This window comes from Tarenaya hassleriana, unplaced genomic scaffold (genome assembly GCF_000463585.1).
Source record: "Tarenaya hassleriana unplaced genomic scaffold, ASM46358v1 Cleome21, whole genome shotgun sequence".
Taxonomy (NCBI): domain Eukaryota; kingdom Viridiplantae; phylum Streptophyta; class Magnoliopsida; order Brassicales; family Cleomaceae; genus Tarenaya; species Tarenaya hassleriana.
The window spans coordinates 764,212-781,238 of NW_010965451.1; the positions used below are offsets into that span (position 1 = coordinate 764,212).

At 36.0% G+C, this 17,027-nt stretch overlaps 3 protein-coding genes across 5 annotated transcripts; 2 read left to right on the forward strand and 1 right to left on the reverse strand.

Moving 5' to 3' along the window:
* Positions 1-3,307: 3,307 nt before the first annotated feature.
* Positions 3,308-6,832, forward strand: LOC104814263 (protein transport protein Sec61 subunit alpha-like). 3 transcript variants are annotated; one of them, XM_010542222.1, is made up of 7 exons: positions 3,308-3,408; positions 4,801-5,185; positions 5,270-5,497; positions 5,587-5,941; positions 6,021-6,145; positions 6,245-6,380; positions 6,473-6,832. In XM_010542222.1, exons 2-7 carry the CDS (start codon positions 4,842-4,844, stop codon positions 6,710-6,712), a joined length of 1,428 nt encoding a protein of 475 aa, XP_010540524.1. In that variant the 5' UTR covers positions 3,308-3,408; positions 4,801-4,841; the 3' UTR covers positions 6,713-6,832. The 3 variants fall into 3 exon arrangements, with proteins under 3 accessions (XP_010540524.1, XP_019058199.1, XP_010540525.1); XM_019202654.1 differs by having other exon boundaries at positions 3,324-3,412; XM_010542223.1 differs by lacking the exon at positions 3,308-3,408 and adding an exon at positions 3,496-3,513.
* A 628-nt stretch (positions 6,833-7,460) lies between these two features.
* On the forward strand, positions 7,461-11,415 carry LOC104814264 (WD repeat-containing protein 74-like). The gene is made up of 12 exons (XM_010542224.2): positions 7,461-7,661; positions 7,762-7,877; positions 8,972-9,001; positions 9,124-9,260; positions 9,390-9,569; positions 9,678-9,741; positions 9,818-9,925; positions 10,032-10,185; positions 10,553-10,642; positions 10,766-10,821; positions 10,917-10,983; positions 11,094-11,415. Exons 1-12 carry the CDS (start codon positions 7,580-7,582, stop codon positions 11,267-11,269), a joined length of 1,260 nt encoding a protein of 419 aa, XP_010540526.1. The 5' UTR covers positions 7,461-7,579; the 3' UTR covers positions 11,270-11,415.
* Positions 11,416-12,806: 1,391 nt separating this feature from the next.
* Positions 12,807-15,745, reverse strand: LOC104814265 (U-box domain-containing protein 17-like). The gene is made up of 2 exons (XM_010542225.1): positions 13,362-15,745; positions 12,807-13,068 (listed from the first exon to the last, which is right to left on the reverse strand). The coding sequence occupies exons 1-2, from the start codon at positions 15,418-15,420 to the stop codon at positions 12,995-12,997; spliced, it is 2,133 nt and encodes a 710-aa protein (XP_010540527.1). The 5' UTR covers positions 15,421-15,745; the 3' UTR covers positions 12,807-12,994.
* Positions 15,746-17,027: the final 1,282 nt, after the last annotated feature.

Genomic DNA, 17,027 nt, shown 5'->3' on the forward strand with positions numbered 1-17,027 from the left:
TTTTTCTCTCGTAAATGCCATGCCTACACGAGAAAACGTTCGTACGCACGACGTATGATACCTTCTCGTGAGCTTCGTTACCAAAGGATTTAAAAATTTATAGAATTCGATTTTTTTTTCTTCTTTGGCTATTCTCTTCTCATTGATAATTTTTTCTTTTGAATTTAAATTTTCGGTCCTTTTTAGTTATTTATAATGAAATGCAATGTAGTTAGATTAATAAAAATGGTGGATTCTGAATTTTATATTTTGACGTATGTAATTGAGATTTTTTTTCTTTGTATTTATGAGAAAACGATAGGATTTTGGCTACATTATATATATAACAAAAATAAATTTTGAAAAATACTAGAGGGAGAATCAAGTTATCAAATAAGTTAATTGTTGGGAATAATCAAATAAGTTAATTTTAAGCGCAATGAAATGGACTAACTTAACAATGAATTCATTGGGAACTTAAACCAAATAATAAATGCTCACATAAATTACCGACGAAGATCTGTCTACGATTGCCAATGCTCAATATTCGATAAGAATAATTAAAAAATATATATATAATATTAATTGATTTTTTTTTAATAATACTATAAATACTTGCCGAATTACTTAGGATGCGACGTGATTCACGTTAATAGGCCTGCCAAACCATATATAATCACAATATTTATGTGTGTGCGTATAGGTATTCTAATTGTATATGTTCAAACTATTGCCAAACAGCAGCTAGATCTGACTTTCCAATTATATATTTAATTTTGGCAGCCCACGTTCATCAATATGTCATTCTTTTATATTATGATGAAGCTGATAATTATGAATACAGAAAAAAATGATTTCCAATGTATAATAATATATCAATTCTACAGAGAAAACCAGAGTTAGATATTTTCTCTCTTTATATGTTATGTTTTAACATTTTTTTACTTAAAACTATAAGCAAAGGCTTAGGGGGGGGGAATATCTAAAATAAATTCTCCAAATACTTTGGTTATATTAATTTATTGGCTACTTTCTATTCCATAAGTTGTAGAAACCATGGTTTAAAATTTTCCATTGTGATGCAATTTTTAAAAATTGTATTACGAATTAATTAACCTATGTGCAGTAAATTTGCTGACAACATTTGTAGGACTTCAAAAATAAATAAAAAATTTATATTTATCCATTTGTCAGTAACATTAACAATACGATGTATTAAAATACACGAAAACTCTAATATAAGAAAGTAACTAGTAATTCAATCTTTCACTAAATTACCCCCCTCTTTTTTATTTCACACATATGACAACAAATAAAATAATAATAAAAACTATAATATAAACCATGGATGGTTCTTACTAATAATCAGTTCTTGCTTCGGGATTTGCAGATACCAAAACTCACAGTCACATGGCAATCTTCAAGACAGTTCTTTTGAGAGAGAGAGAGAGAGAGAGAGAGAGAGAGAGAGAGTTTTTACATTATTTTGTTAATAAAAAAAATGAATGTTTGGAAATAAAAAACAAATGAATGTTTTATGTACAATGCCCTGAAAAAACAATAATTCCTATAATCATATTATCTCAACCGAAATTGGGGGTAAAGGCTTTTATTAGCTAATTATGAATGATTTTTTTATTTAAATTTAGACCGTAAATTAGATTAAGGAGAATACTAATATAAATACACCTTTGTGATTTTATTCCTTCCGAGTAATAAATTCATGGATCTCTCGAACTTGTAAATATAGATATGAAATTGTATCGCATACAACATTTGTTGAAATGCTAATGCTAATAATAATAATAATAATAATAATAATAATAATAATAATAATAATAATAATAATAATAATAATAAGGGAAAATCCAAAAAAAAAACACTGGACTTTACAATTTTGACAAAAAAAAAACACTGAACTTTTTATTTTATCAAATAAACATTAAACTTTTTAAGTTTGACAAAATAAACACTTAACTCTTCTATGATTGTCAAAATAAACAAAATGAATGACGTGGCCCAATAAGATGCAAACACGTCAGATTATTTTACTTAGTTTTTTTTTACAACCGAAAAAAGTTCATGTATTTTTTTGGATCACTAAAAAAGTTCAGTGTTTTTTTGATAATCGTAGAAAAGTTTATGTATTTTTTGGATCATTTATAAAGTTCAGTGTTTTTTTAGATTCGTTTAAAAAATTTAATATTTATTTGATAAAAAATAAAATTCAGTGTTTTTTTATCAAAATTGTAAAGTTCAGTGTTTTTTTTTTTATTTTCCCTAATAATAATACAAACACACGTGAGTGAGTCGGTGGTAATATTTTTTTTTCAAAAAATGATCAAATAAAGAAATGGCACAAAATTACAAAAAGTGAAAATGAGAAAGGCAGCCACTTTGTCAAACAGAAAGAAAAATGTCAATTTTTTTTCTCTCGTAAATGCCATGAATTTGCCACGTCTAATCAAGCTAGACTTGTCTTCATTTAGGTAATTTTCTTGTTATAAAATTTCGATTGGACTATATAGTTTATAATCATATACAGAAACTAGAATACATGCCATTAATGTTTTTTTTACTGAAAATTCAAATTTATATAACCAAATCAATGTATAAAATATCCCTATTAGGAAAGATATTATAAGTGATAAGAATAACAAAATAAAGAATTGGAAATGGTTAACATTCAGTAATTACATTCTTTCCATAAGGTGTTATAGAGATAATTTAAAACAAATTTCTTCTATTCTCCAGATATAAGTTTTTACCCTAAATAGGGAAAATTCAGGCCTGTATTTTTTATATCAAGCAACTAAATCGCATGCGAACAAAAAAGTATAAAAATAAGGTATAAGTTGAGATTTCTATCTAAAAAATATAAATTATGAATTAACATTAAAATTATAATATTCCTTAATAATACCGAATACACCACCAATTTTTTAAGATTTCTATTTTATTTTTAGAATTTTATTATTTATATGAGTTCTGCTTGAATGATTTAAGCATATATTCAACGATTATAATAACAAAAGAAAACAATCAAATGCTAAAAATAGTACAGAAATCAATGAAAATATATAGTTTTATGTAAATACGTCATTTTCAAATTGTAATGCAAAAATATACAAAGTTTATTCAGGGGGAAAGAGAAATTATGTCGCAAAAATCATCCATTTAGGAGACTGGCCCAACCAAGACTCGGCCCATAACCCAATTATATGTAAATTTAGGTCGGCCCGTTATGAAGATGTCCACGTGGCGGAAGATGTTTGGTTAAACTAACGTGTACAGCATCCACGTTCATTCAACTACTGCTGAAGAAAAAAAAAGAAGGAAAAAAATCTGAGGGATTTATTATAAATCGGAGCCATCCGTTTCGGAGGTGCTCCGTTCATCTCTCTTTACCTCCTCCGCCGTCTATAGATCGTGAGTAAACCCTTTTCCTATTTGATGATTCTTCTCCTTGTTAGATCTTACATTGTTCTCACCGATCGATTCTTTCTTTCTTTTTTTGTTTCTCCTGGGAAATTTGTAAGTGCTTTCTCGTTTTTTTCTTCTTCAATTTTTTGGTGTAGCTGAATCGGTTATTGTTGCTTGATCTGTGTTTCTCTAGTTGATTCCGTGAAATTTTCGTTGTAGATCTGGTTTTGGAGGAAATTTTAATGGTTACAGATATTCCTTGTTCCAGTCAAATTCACTTTTCAATAGTTCAAACGGGATTTAGTTTTTCGAATTACTTGAAAGCTTAGTATTTTTACCGTAAATATAAGCGGGTTGTTATCTGGATTCGCTTGTTTTATCCTACAGGCAGAAATCATTGATAGGCCAATATTTGGGTTGTGATTTAATTTCTAGATTTGATATCGATTTTGGTTTGCATGTCTTGGGTAGAATTGTTCATCATTAATGCGGGCTGTCTCCGATGTAGTCACCGGAATTTGCTTTTAGGGGAGATTTTCTGGGAAAACGATGAAAGTGATTATATATATATATATTCCTTCCTCCATCAAATATATACTTGGATGTTATTAAATATTTTAGGTTATCTTCATTTCTTTTTATCTATATGATTATATAACATCAATTATTAACTAAAGATTAATGAAATTGGTTATAACTAAAATTTATAATAATATTTCAAAATTTTAGTTAATTTCGCAATTAAACAGTTTTAAATTGTATATTCTTATAGATTATAAAAAACTAAATTTGTATTTAGTTTAAGAACAAATTTTAAAATATTATTTTTTAGTTTTTTGTATAAATTTAACAAAAGCTAAATAATAATTTGAAATTTTATTATGTTATTATAATTTTAGATTGTAACAATAATATTGAATTGATGTATGTTTTAAAAATCATCTATATGATATTTTAAATTTTCTTTTGTTTATTTTTACTCTTTTTTAATCAAATAGTTTTTTTTTTAATTTGGAGTCTTTATAATATAGTTAAGATCTAATATATTATAAAATTGGGCTGTCAATTTTGTTATGATTATTTTGTGGAATGTTTGTTCTATTTTCTTATGATTTCTAAGTGGGTTGTCCATAAATTTTCTCTTTGAACTTTGTATGTGTTTGTGTGTTGTATGATCTAAAGTCACATTGTACGATTCTTCAAAGTTGTTCCTATGAATCATTCATGCATTGCCATTGCTGTCTGAAATGCGATCTTTTGATGTACAGATAGAGAGTTGTGAGCTTGTTCTGTTCTGAATCTTCAATTCTATTTAGGAGATTTCTGTATTACAGTGCTGACCCCTTTTAGCTCTAGATGCATAGAAGTTGATGTGAATGTTGTTTTGAAATACTGCAGAGGCAAATCAATCCTAATCGAGCTTGATTCTTAGAACAACAATGGGAGGAGGATTCAGGGTTTTGCATCTGGTCAGGCCATTCCTTGCTTTTCTGCCGGAGGTCCAGAGTGCTGACAGGAAAGTTCCGTTCAGAGAGAAGGTCATCTACACTGTGATCTCTCTTTTCATTTTCCTTGTATGCAGTCAGCTTCCTCTCTATGGAATTCACTCTACAACGGGGGCGGACCCATTCTACTGGATGCGTGTCATTCTTGCATCAAACCGCGGGACTGTGATGGAGCTTGGTATTACACCCATTGTCACCTCTGGACTGGTGATGCAACTCTTGGCTGGTTCAAAGATTATCGAGGTTGACAACAATGTCCGTGAGGATCGTGCCCTGTTGTAAGTATCGAAGTTCTTGACAGTATAAGCTGGTTTGGAAATTATCGTCATGGACAACCCGTGTCTTATACTTTGTTTTTGTAGGAATGGTGCCCAGAAACTACTCGGTATTCTCATTGCCATTGGTGAGGCTGTTGCTTATGTCCTTTCCGGAATGTATGGTCCTGTTGGCCAACTCGGTGTTGGAAATGCCTTTCTCATCATCCTTCAGCTTTTCTTCGCCGGGATCATCGTCATCTGCCTTGACGAGCTTCTTCAGAAGGGATATGGTCTTGGCTCAGGCATTTCCCTTTTCATAGCAACCAATATCTGGTAAGTTAGGTTTTATTATTCATCATATCAAAGGTTTGTTCTTTCTGTAGCATCATGGTTCTTACACTATGTACCGATGGTGATTGCAGTGAAAGCATAATCTGGAAAGCGTTCAGTCCTACTACCATCAACACCGGGCGTGGAGCCGAGTTCGAAGGTGCTGTTATTGCGTTGTTCCACATGCTGATAACCAAGACCAACAAGGTCGCTGCCCTCCGACAGGCTTTCTACCGGCAAAACCTTCCGAACGTTACCAACTTGCTTTCGACTGTCTTGATCTTTCTGATCGTGATCTACTTCCAAGGATTCCGTGTTGTTTTGCCCGTGAGATCGAAAAATGCTCGTGGGCAACAGGGTTCTTACCCGATCAAGCTGTTCTACACTTCCAACATGCCTATCATCCTCCAATCCGCCCTCGTATCCAACCTTTACTTCATCTCTCAGGTATTAACGTTCTTCCAAAGCCGCTATCTAGTAGAAATTCATCCATCACAGAGCATAAATTCGATGTGGTTGTCAACAGCTTCTGTACAGGAAATTCGGTGGGAACTTCTTTGTTAACCTATTGGGACAGTGGAAAGAATCAGAGTACAGCGGCCAGTCTATTCCAGTCGGTGGCCTCGCTTACTATGTCACCGCCCCGGCAAGGTAAATGCAGTGAATCTTCATCAAAGCACCAGCCTTTCTGTATGACCCATTTGAACAACAAACCTAATACGCCTTTTTTTTTTAAATCCGATTCTGCAGCTTCTCGGACATGGCAGCTCATCCCTTCCATGCTCTGTTCTACATCGTATTTATGCTCACGGCCTGCGCGCTCTTCTCAAAGACTTGGATCGAAGTCTCGGGGTCTTCCGCAAGGGACGTAGCTAAGCAACTCAAGGTATGTTTATCTACAAACATGTTCAGACTGAGACATCTCTCTCTCTCTCTGGGTTTCTGAACTGGGGTGGGGGTGTGTCTGGTAATGAATAGGAACAACAAATGGTGATGCCGGGACACAGAGACTCGAACTTGCAGAAGGAGCTGAACAGATATATCCCGACGGCGGCGGCGTTCGGGGGAGTGTGTATCGGAGCACTGACGGTGTTGGCGGATTTCATGGGGGCGATAGGGTCGGGGACTGGGATACTGCTTGCCGTCACCATTATCTATCAGTACTTCGAGACTTTCGAGAAGGAGAAAGCCAGTGAGCTCGGCTTCTTCGGTTTCTAATGTTTTTTTTAGACAAAAAAATAAGACCTTTTTTGTTATGTACGTTTTTGCTGACCCACAAAAAAAAAAATTTGGAGGGTTTTGGATATAGCTCCTTCCTGATCGACGATCTTTTTTTTTTTAAGTTCTTTCACAAATTTTCTCTAGATTTTATTTTTGTGACGTTTTTTTAATTTAATAATTGCAACATGCCAACAGACGGTTTAGACCGGTACGAAGTAGACATCGTCGTACGGCTGGATACGAAGTAGACGGTTTAAGTCCGGTACAAATCCGATTAGAGCCGAGACGTGGCGTCAGAAACATCGAATGGGCGATGCATCAGAGTCGGCTTTAATCCGATTTGAAACACAGTTTTCTCATTCTTCGCTGAGTTCGAAAATCGGGTTTAATCGGAATTCGATTTTCAAATAACCATTCATGGATTTTTTGGGGTCATTTGTTCGTGAAACCATTATATTTTTTTTATTGAATCCAATGACCGAAAATCGGGTTTGCTTGACCGGATTTATGTCCACCCAAACGGGTTCTATAAGAAATTTTAAAAAAACTAAAACTATTCGATTTTTATATTAAATCTGATTAGGTTTTTATTCATTTCAGTTTTGGGGTTGGATTTAGGTTTTAAAAGGTAAACATTCCATATTATATCTAATTAGAATTATAAATGATTGATTGAATTCGATTTGGTTTGATTTGGTTCAATTTTTTTTTTTTGGTATGTGCGAAAAAACATAAAATAAAATATGAGGGGAAAACTGTGGAGTCTGGTTCGAAGAAAAACCTCTCCCGAATTGTAGGGTTTTGAGGTTTCTCTGTTTTCGTCTCCGTCGTGTGTTTGTCGGAATAAATTTCAGCGAAGAACAAATGCCTCGCACAACCACCGTCGATTGCCCCGGCTGTCCCCCTCTTCGTGCTCTCACCTTCGACTCTCTCGGCCTCACCAAAGGTCTCTCTCTCTCTCTCTCTCTCTCTCTCTCTCTCTCTCGGAGCACCGTATAACAGTTCCAGGGTTTTTCTTTTCTGTACTTGCTATTGGTTATTTTCAGTGATCGAAGCTCGGGGTAGTGAGAGAGGGACTGCAGCCGTGGTCGATAGATGGGGCGACCCGGATTCTTCGAGATGTGTTCTTGCTGCTTCTGTGGATGACCGACACAAAGACCCGGTAAAGTTTCATTCTTTATGTTTATTATCTGTTTTCTGTATCTGGGTCTTTCGGAAAATTACTAGATTGAGCTTGTTTCTTCTTTGTGGTAATGAGCTTTAGCCTTTTGGTTCTTGTTATTTCTCATATTCGTTGTCCTGGAGACGATGATAGTTGCCTTTGACCAGAAATTTGCTGATGCTGATGGCCCATTGGTGATTGTCTCACTACTTGTTGGTGTCTTATATATTGAATGTGAATTTGTGAATTCCATCTTCGTTATTGGTTTTGGCACTCTTTTCTGGTATCAGCTTAACATTGTTGAGGTTTTTCTTTCTTTAATGGCAGTTGACAACCCCCATTGGTTATGCATTCGCTGTTCTTGATAATCTGAGCAGTAGTATCATAAGTTCTCTTTGATTTCCTACTTTCCTCTCGTGATCTGAGGTTGTAAACTCTTATTTTGTGAGATATTTGAGTTTCTGTTCAGAATTTTACTGGGATGTAGCTAATTGATGGTTGGTTTACCTCATCCTTAGCCTATTATGCATCCATGGCAATGGCATGGCATAATTTTGCTCAACTTACATGGACAGAACTGATTGTGTTGTCTCAAGTCCTTCTGTAACATTATCTTCCATGTTCAGCGGTGCATTTGGCTTGTACCCTCATACCATGTTTGCTAGTATACGGTCTCTTAACATTCTGATAGATGTATGGTTTAGGTAGATTCATTGAATCTGGATTATAGTTAGTATGGGTTGTTTAGCTGTTAGTATTAGTTAGTTAGTAGTTTCAACAATGAATAGTTATAAATACAGATTTAGATGGATGAGAAAGGGAACACGCAGAAGTTTGAGAAGGGTTAGGGTTTGTTTGGGGGATGAGAGTTGGGATCCTCTCATAAAACAAGATCATCCAAAGTTGTATTCAGGTTTCGGTGATGAATAAAGGCTAGATTTGTGCTGGAAAGTTGAGTTTCAGATTCTGAACCTTAACACATTCTTGATTTCAAGTCTTTTTCCCCTCTATGCTTGCTATTGTCCCATGTTAAGTTTCCAGCATTATCCTCTCTAAACTCCGGTTTCGCCTTTTTTTTTTCCATCTAAATGCAGCTACTGGCCGTCGCAAGAAAGAACGGTTCTGTAAGTGTTTTTTCTTGCTAAGCTGTGGAGTGTGGATTAGTGCAACACAATTTCTTTTCTCTGTAGAGCAGTTAACATTATAATTTAAACTTTTTCATGTTACTTTCATTGTTTTGCCGCAGATTGAAGTTCTTAATCCTCTCAATGGCGATCTTCACTTTGCATTCTCTGTATCTGGTGATGATGGCTGCCAATCTGAGGATGATGAAGTTACTGGTTTGCATTTATTCAGAAATCATAGAGTGGATCAGGAAAATAGGTACCTTGTCATCGACATTCTTTTCTTTCCATTCAGTGAATTTTATGCCATCGTTTATCTACATCTGATGCTTGTATGTCTTGAATTTGTGCATTATTAACATGTTTCAATCAAATATCTTGTTATTAGGGTTTGCAGGTTGCTCACATGCAAGAAAAAGGGAGATGTGAGCATCAGATCAATCAATTTCGCGAATGGACATGAGGATTCTATGGATAACACTTCTCCCGAATGTTGGAAAGCATGTGGTTCGGGTGAATTATCGTTCGGTAAAGTGGATGGAAGTGAAAACTTTGCCTTATTTGGAGGGTTAGTGATGGAAAACTCGCAGGTTTTGCATAATTCAAGAGTTACTATAAAACGTCTCTCGGTGATTCCTTTCCATACAATAACAAAGTATCATATCGAAATGTCTAGGAAACGGGTTGAAGTCAATATGTGGGATCTTGATAATTCTGCTAAGATATGGACTGCAAAATCGGTATGTTGCTTTCTCATCCTATCTTCTCAAACTATTAGCTCTTTATGTGTAATCTAACCGAGTTTTTGGTGGGCAGCCCGCTAAGAACAGTCTCGGAATCTTTACTCCGACTTGGTTTACATCTGCCACATTCTTGAGTGATGACAGTCACCATAAATTTGCCGCTGGAACTAACAGTCACCAGGTTAGATTTCAAAGAGACTCTTTTTTCCCCGGGTTTTGATAAATAAATACATGACATCCGTATCTTTCTTTCCCGGGGTAACTTGTATTACTTATCCTTAAAACAGGTTCGTGTATATGACATTTCTGCCCAGCGTAGACCGGTTCTGTCTTTTGATTTCCGTGAGACAGCCATCAAATCGATAGCCGAAGACCCAGATGGTCATACTATTTACGTTGGGAATGCTTCAGGCGACCTCGCCTCCTTCGATATACGCACCGGTACCCTTTGTCAAACCTCGAGTTCTGTATATGCTAGCACAATCATCAAAACAAAACTTTGAAAGGTCTATATGCTCCTACTTGTAGAAAACCCTCAATACAATCTTATTTAAACAAAAAAAAGAACTAAACTTTTTAAACCCGGCAAAAAAACCCCCGACGAATGTCTACTCGGCTAAGACAATCTCGGCCTCGGTCTATCATACTGCTTCAAATTTGTTCACAAAGTGGATAAAAAACCCAAAATCAAGTAAAATCTAAACCGGATGATAACCATTGAGATAATCGAACATTCACAATAGAAGAAGTAAAAATGTAGAACTCAAGAGAGGTTATTCTCAGTGGTGAAAGTGACGATATGATGCAGGAAAGATGATGGGATGCTTTGTGGGGAAGTGTTCAGGAAGCATAAGAGCCGTAGTTAGGCATCCACATCATCATGTCATTGCATCTTGTGGTAAGAAAAAACTTCATCTTCACTTGTATATGTTTCTGTCTCTGTTCATCAAGAATGAAAGTTTCAGATATATACACATATGTATGTATGTATTTGTCCTGACAACTTGGGATGGTATCTCAGGATTAGATAGATACGTACGAGTATGGGACGTGAAGACAAGACAACTCCTTTCTTCGGTAACAACGTTGTTCTTCTTCTACATCAAAACATTGAAACCCTGTTTCTGTCAATTCTCTCTCAGGACCTCCAACCTGTGTTGTTTTGTATGCAGGTTTTCTTGAAGCAGCATCTCACGGGTCTCGTTTTCGACTCGGGATTCAGTGGCAGCGTAGGAGGAGGTTAGTTACATCTAACAAGAATATACTATGCGTATATATTCCGAGATATCTGTAGTATATATGTCTCTGTAATAGAACTGACCGACCGTACATGAGATTATTCCGAATAGCGGTTGCGGCTGAAGGGAATACGGGAGAGCGGACTGCCGGGGACGAGGAGAGCGGAGATGAAGTGGAAACGGAGAGAGTTTCCGTGAAAACAAAGAAGTCGAAGAAGAAAGAGAAACGAAGCAGACAGAAGGTGGGAGGGGAGAAGAGCAAGAAGATGAGACACGACCAGGACTAAGTTTTTTTCTTTGGCGGGTTTTGATATTTTCGTTATAGTCCGGTCTGAATATGGATCTCTGTTGTTGTTCCTGCAGTTGAAAAAAAGAAAGTAAAACTGTTGTTTTTTACATTTCTCTCTGCATCAATGTTTTGAAATTTAGTGTATTTAATGTTATAATAGAATCAAAACGAACCAAATTTGTTACAATTTTAATTAGGTATAACTAAACCGAACTGTAATCATATCGGTTTGGTAATGAATTCTCAAAACCTAAAACAATGGGATGCGAATTAACCGAAATCAAATAAACCGAACCGAACCGTTTGTCCGCGTCTGCTCGTGATCATCGTGGGCGAACCCATTCCATCATCTGGTGGTCTCCGGGTTTTATTGTTTTGTCGGTCAAGCTGCAAGGAATTGCTCCAATGAGCATCGATAGAAATGGAAACAAGCTACATAATCAGCCTTGTCAAGTGTTTACATCTGTATTCACAGAGATTAACATTCGATTTCATCTGTCTTTCAATTGTTTCCAATCACGCCGCTATCAACTTAAATCCATATATAATTTCAGGGTCAAGACAAGAGGAGAAGAACGGACCGTCGAGTGTGAGAATTTTCAATATTTGTTTTACGACTCATCAATTTGAATAATGAGTCAATAATGCCATAAGTTTCACCTTTTCCTTCTTTCTTTTTTTTATTTATTTATAAAGTTTGATAATTTCCTCTTCTACGTCAAGGGTCAACACGAGACCACTAACATGTAATATTTTTCCATAACATATTTCTTTATATCCAAAAAAAAATATTACGCATTTTTTGTGATAGAATAGAATGGCAACAAGAAGATTGAAATAATTAAAAAATATATATATTCCATGAGTTACTACCAAACATAGGCTTTGAATGGTAGTGGCTTTTATTTTGGGTTTTTGGTTTTAGTTTTTGGTTTTTAGTTTTTAATTTTTGGTTTTTGGCTTTTGGATTTTATAATATTTGAAAACTCAAAAAAATAGCTTTTAGTTTTTCATTGATTTTTTTACTAAAATGGCTTTCCAAGTTTTTAGAAAAAGTAATTTTGTAAAAACTTGAATGTTGTTTTTTTTGGTTTTTGGATTCTAAAAACTCTAAAAACTCCCACCATTCAAGGCCATAATTATATCACCTCCACTTCCCAAAACGACCAAATAGATGAGAGGGATCACATCATATATTATAAATAAAGATTACACTTCAATTATGACAACAAATACATACAACAACAAAAAAATATAACAGAAAATATAAATTACACATACACATATACAATATAGTATTCGAATTATCTACTGGATGATAAAAGAGATAACGATCTTTGAATAATTTTCAGATCAAAGACACGATAAACTTTTGTATTATAAAAAAAATATATTGATAGGTTTTATATTTTTTAGTCATTTTCTAAGACAATGCATTAAATTGAAATATATTCTCAAGAAAGATATTATAAACATACAAGGATATTACGTACGTATTTAACCCAATGGTTCAACGCATTACGCGAAAGATCAAATGATACAACTAATATATTTTTATTATACTCATAAAATACAATGCATAGAAATGGACCTCTTCACTTAATTACATCATATTTATACATAAACATTCTTCTCTCTAAGCCTTTTGTGTGTATATACATAAATGCCCCAACGAATGAATGTAACTATATTGACATCACCAAACCAAAAAAAAAAAAAAAAATTATAAAACCGGTACGGATATGGACATTTGAACTGATACATCAGTTGCAAAGCCACCTTCTCTGTTACCATTACCTGCGAATTAACCAATTTGGTTAATAACCAAACCGAATGTAAACCGAATAAAATATAACTGTAATTGAATCTAATTCTATATCAAAACCTAATGTTTTTTAATAAAAAACCAGACCGGATAAGAAAATAACCGTTGAAACCCTTTTTTAAATAAAAAGAGTACTATTTATCGATAAAAACCGCATGTGAACCGAAAAAATTCGATATAAAACCCTAATGGATATAGTTTTTCTAAACCTGAAATAATCGAATCCAAATATAATCGAATTGAAACCCGAAATGATCTCCCTTACCTGCGATACCGTATCCTCCCGATAACAGAGCTGCGTTTTCGCACCTATGGAAAACCCGAGCCAAGGAGGCGGCTTTCCGCCGGGCTCGCTTCGTGCCCGTGAATAGAATCATTTGGATCAAACCCGAGAGAGATGGAACCCTCACAACCTTCTCTGCCATCGCAGAACCACCGCTCCTGCAGAGTCCGAGCAATGCAGCCACTGCATTCTCTTTCCCCCGAGCCGTTCCACATCTCATTACGGCCACGAGCCTCGAGACAGCGGATTCTTCCTTTCCTATGGCCTCTGCCCCTAACGGTTGCCTCACCATTAAAGCCAAAGCTCCTGCTGCTTCCTCTGCAACTCCCTCTTCCTCCAATGCCCCCACTAGGGCTAATACCCCTCCATATTCAATCATATTTCCGCAGTTTTCCAGATGGGTCGATAAGTTATACATTGCCGTTACCGCGTCTTTCTTTCCTCTCGGTGTCCCGTTTTGAAGCAGCGAGGCTAAAGCCCGGACGCAGCCTTCGGTACCCGCTATCTGTTTCTTGTAATTGTGTATTGCAGAAAGGCTGAACAATGTGGCTGCAGCGTTTTCCCGTGCTTCTGTGGTCAGACCTGAGATGAGAACGCTGACTATCGACTCTAAACAGCTCTCTTCCTCCATGATCCGAGTCTTGTTCTTCTCGTAGATGGATAGATTCAGCATCGCTGTCACAGAATTCTCTTGCACGATAGGGTTTCTGGATTTGAGAAGCTTGCACAAGTGCGGAATTGCCCCAACCTCTGCAATATACGCACGGTTTTCCTTTCCGGTTTTGGCCAGAAGGCGTATTTCCCGAGCAACTACTCTCTGAGCGGATTCCGATCCATTTGCCAGATTCTTGATTAGGATCGATACAGTGGCTTTGTTAGCTTCCATCGCAGCTTTCGTGGGAAGAACCGAGACAAAATGCTCGTTCGGCGACTCTGTGATCTCCGATTCGTAATATATGCCACTGGCCGAACACCATTGCAGTATCAAGTTCTTGAGAGCTCGATTAGGGATGATACATGAGTCCATGAGCATTTGCCCGGTTTTCGGACAAGAACAGTGTCCTTCTTCAATCCACCTAACAATGGAGCTTCGATCATAGGTTTGTCCTGTCGAAACAATTACAGGATCCTTCATCAAATCAAGAGAGATAGGGCAGACAAAATCCTTTGGAATCGTGACAAAAGTGTCCCCAATCTCCTGTACGATGAAACCTTTTCTGGGTTTTTTCGGATTCTCGATTTTCCACTCCGATCCTTCTTCATCCAATCCAAACAGCAAAAACCTGCAGTAACGTGTGATCGCCACGAACCCGTTAATCACCGATCCCGCAGGCTCAACATCGCCGTCATGATTCGCAATCTGTTCTTCCAGAAATTCGATTTCAACTCTGCAACTCTTCGAATCCACAATTCCCAGTTTCTCTACGAAGAACGATCTCAGTTCCGACGAATTGGGCATTCGACCGTTCTCGAATTCGTCGAGAATGGAGTAAAACCTATACCTAAGTGCTTCGTCGTTTCCATCAACACACAGTTTCGTGTTCCTCGATTGCTTCTGCAAGAGCTCGATCTGCTCTCTAATGTCATCGCTCAAACCGAGATCGTTAACGGGGAAAACATCCAAAAGAGTCGAAATCTCTTGACCCAGATCATGAAAATACCCTGAAATCGATGGGTTTTGCAGCAATAGCCATAGCTTACTCGATTGAGAGCAGTAGTCAAGGAGGATTTTGGAGCGGTAAAGAAGAAGGTAGAGCTCCTTCAGACATAGCTCCGCCGTGTGAGATAGAACCCGACCAAGACCCGATTCGGACAGATAATCGAACAGGACGACGAAGACTTCGATCTTACGAATCAGTGAACGAGCGTTCCTACGTTGGGAGAAGAAGTGTACGCCGCCGAAGCACGAGACAACCTCCGACGAAATCAGTGCCAGGGTTTGGACGAGAGCGACGCCGGAGAGGTTGACCGGAGCGAGGAACGCCTCCAGAGACGGCGATCTCCTCCGCTTCAGGGATGAGAAAATTGCGGCGCTCGCCATGGACAATCAGGAGGAGGATAAGAGGAAATCCGGTGGATTTTCTCGGAGAATCAGCTGTCTTTTGCCCAGATGAGAAAAGAATCGATGAAACGTAGAAAATACACCAAAAAAGGTCAAACGGAAAATCTAAATCATGGGTTTGAAGGGTCACAAGAGAAGAACAAGCGAGAAAGGATTAATAAGAGAAAAAGAGGAGGAAGAAAACTCCGCGTTTGGGAGACGAGAAAAATAAAGGCCAGAATTTTCTCGCACTTTCTCTCTTAGCTGGTGCGATTTTTCTCTCTCTAGGAATTTGCAGTGTAGTTTCTGTGGGAAACAAGAAAAAAAACAGCCGAAGGGTTGAGGCTGAAACCGTTTTTTATTTTTATTTTCTTATAGAGATCGAGATAATAATGTTATCTTCTAGATTTCATGTTTTTATTTATTTTGGTATTATTAAATATTTTATTTTACCATTAATATGCTACAGAATCTCGAAACTATTAATGAATTACCCCGTAGTTAATGCCACTGTAAATATTTATTCCCTCGCTTCGCTATGCCTCTTTTATTTCTTTTTCTTAATTTAAAAAATAATTAAATTTCTCGCTAAAGATGTTAGAAATGGTGACAATTAGTCTATAGATTTTATGTACAAAAATGTTTATTATATATATATATATATTATATATGAGAATCTCTATCATTTTTTAATTTTACGATTATCAGTTTTTTTTTTTACAGAACAAGAATCCTCGGTCTGAGAAAGTAATTTCAATTTGGAATTGAGATTTTTCTCTATTTAACAAAGAAAAAGGTGTAAGAAGTGAAAAAGGGTTGGTTGACCAGAATCAACGCAATCCAACCAACTCTGAAGCTTTGACTTAAGCCCCTCTTTGATTACGTAATAAAAATACAGTATCGTTTTGCAAAAAATATTAAATTATATTAAATTCCCACAGTCTAATAATTCATGCAAAATTAAAATAAATATTAAAAATAAATAAAATGAGAATTATAAACCCGACTATGTGCAATTTTTTTTTTATTCCAAGAGCAGGAGAGAAAAAAACAAAGGGGGTTTAGCAACAAATTCTGAATTTTGTGTCACAGTGGCGTATGGTATGGGGTTATTCAATGAATGTAACATGGACCGACCACGGTTTCAGCAATATAATAATAAAATAGTTACTACCTATGACCAAGGACAAGAATGAATAAAATAAGATAGGGTTATAAAGCATATAACGTCTGCATTTTCATTGCATTCATACATCATTTTCACATTTTTTTTTCTATCTGGTCAGGAAAGAAATTTCAAGTTTGAACGTAGAAGCAAGAGACCCTTCATTTTGTAAGACAACTCACTCCGTTTCTCAAATTCATTAAATATATAAATAAAAACTTTTTTTTAGTTAACTGTGGACATTTTATTTGTATTATCAAATTTTCAAAGAGCTGAATATTCTTGAAAAAACTATAGAGAAACACATTTTGATTTTTCCCTCCACGAAAAACATGCGTTAAGAAGGAACTTACAACCATCACGACTTCAAAGACACACACAGCTAAAACATTACACCAAATGCCAAAAGGGTTAAATACAGAGAGAGAGAGGGGGGGGGGGG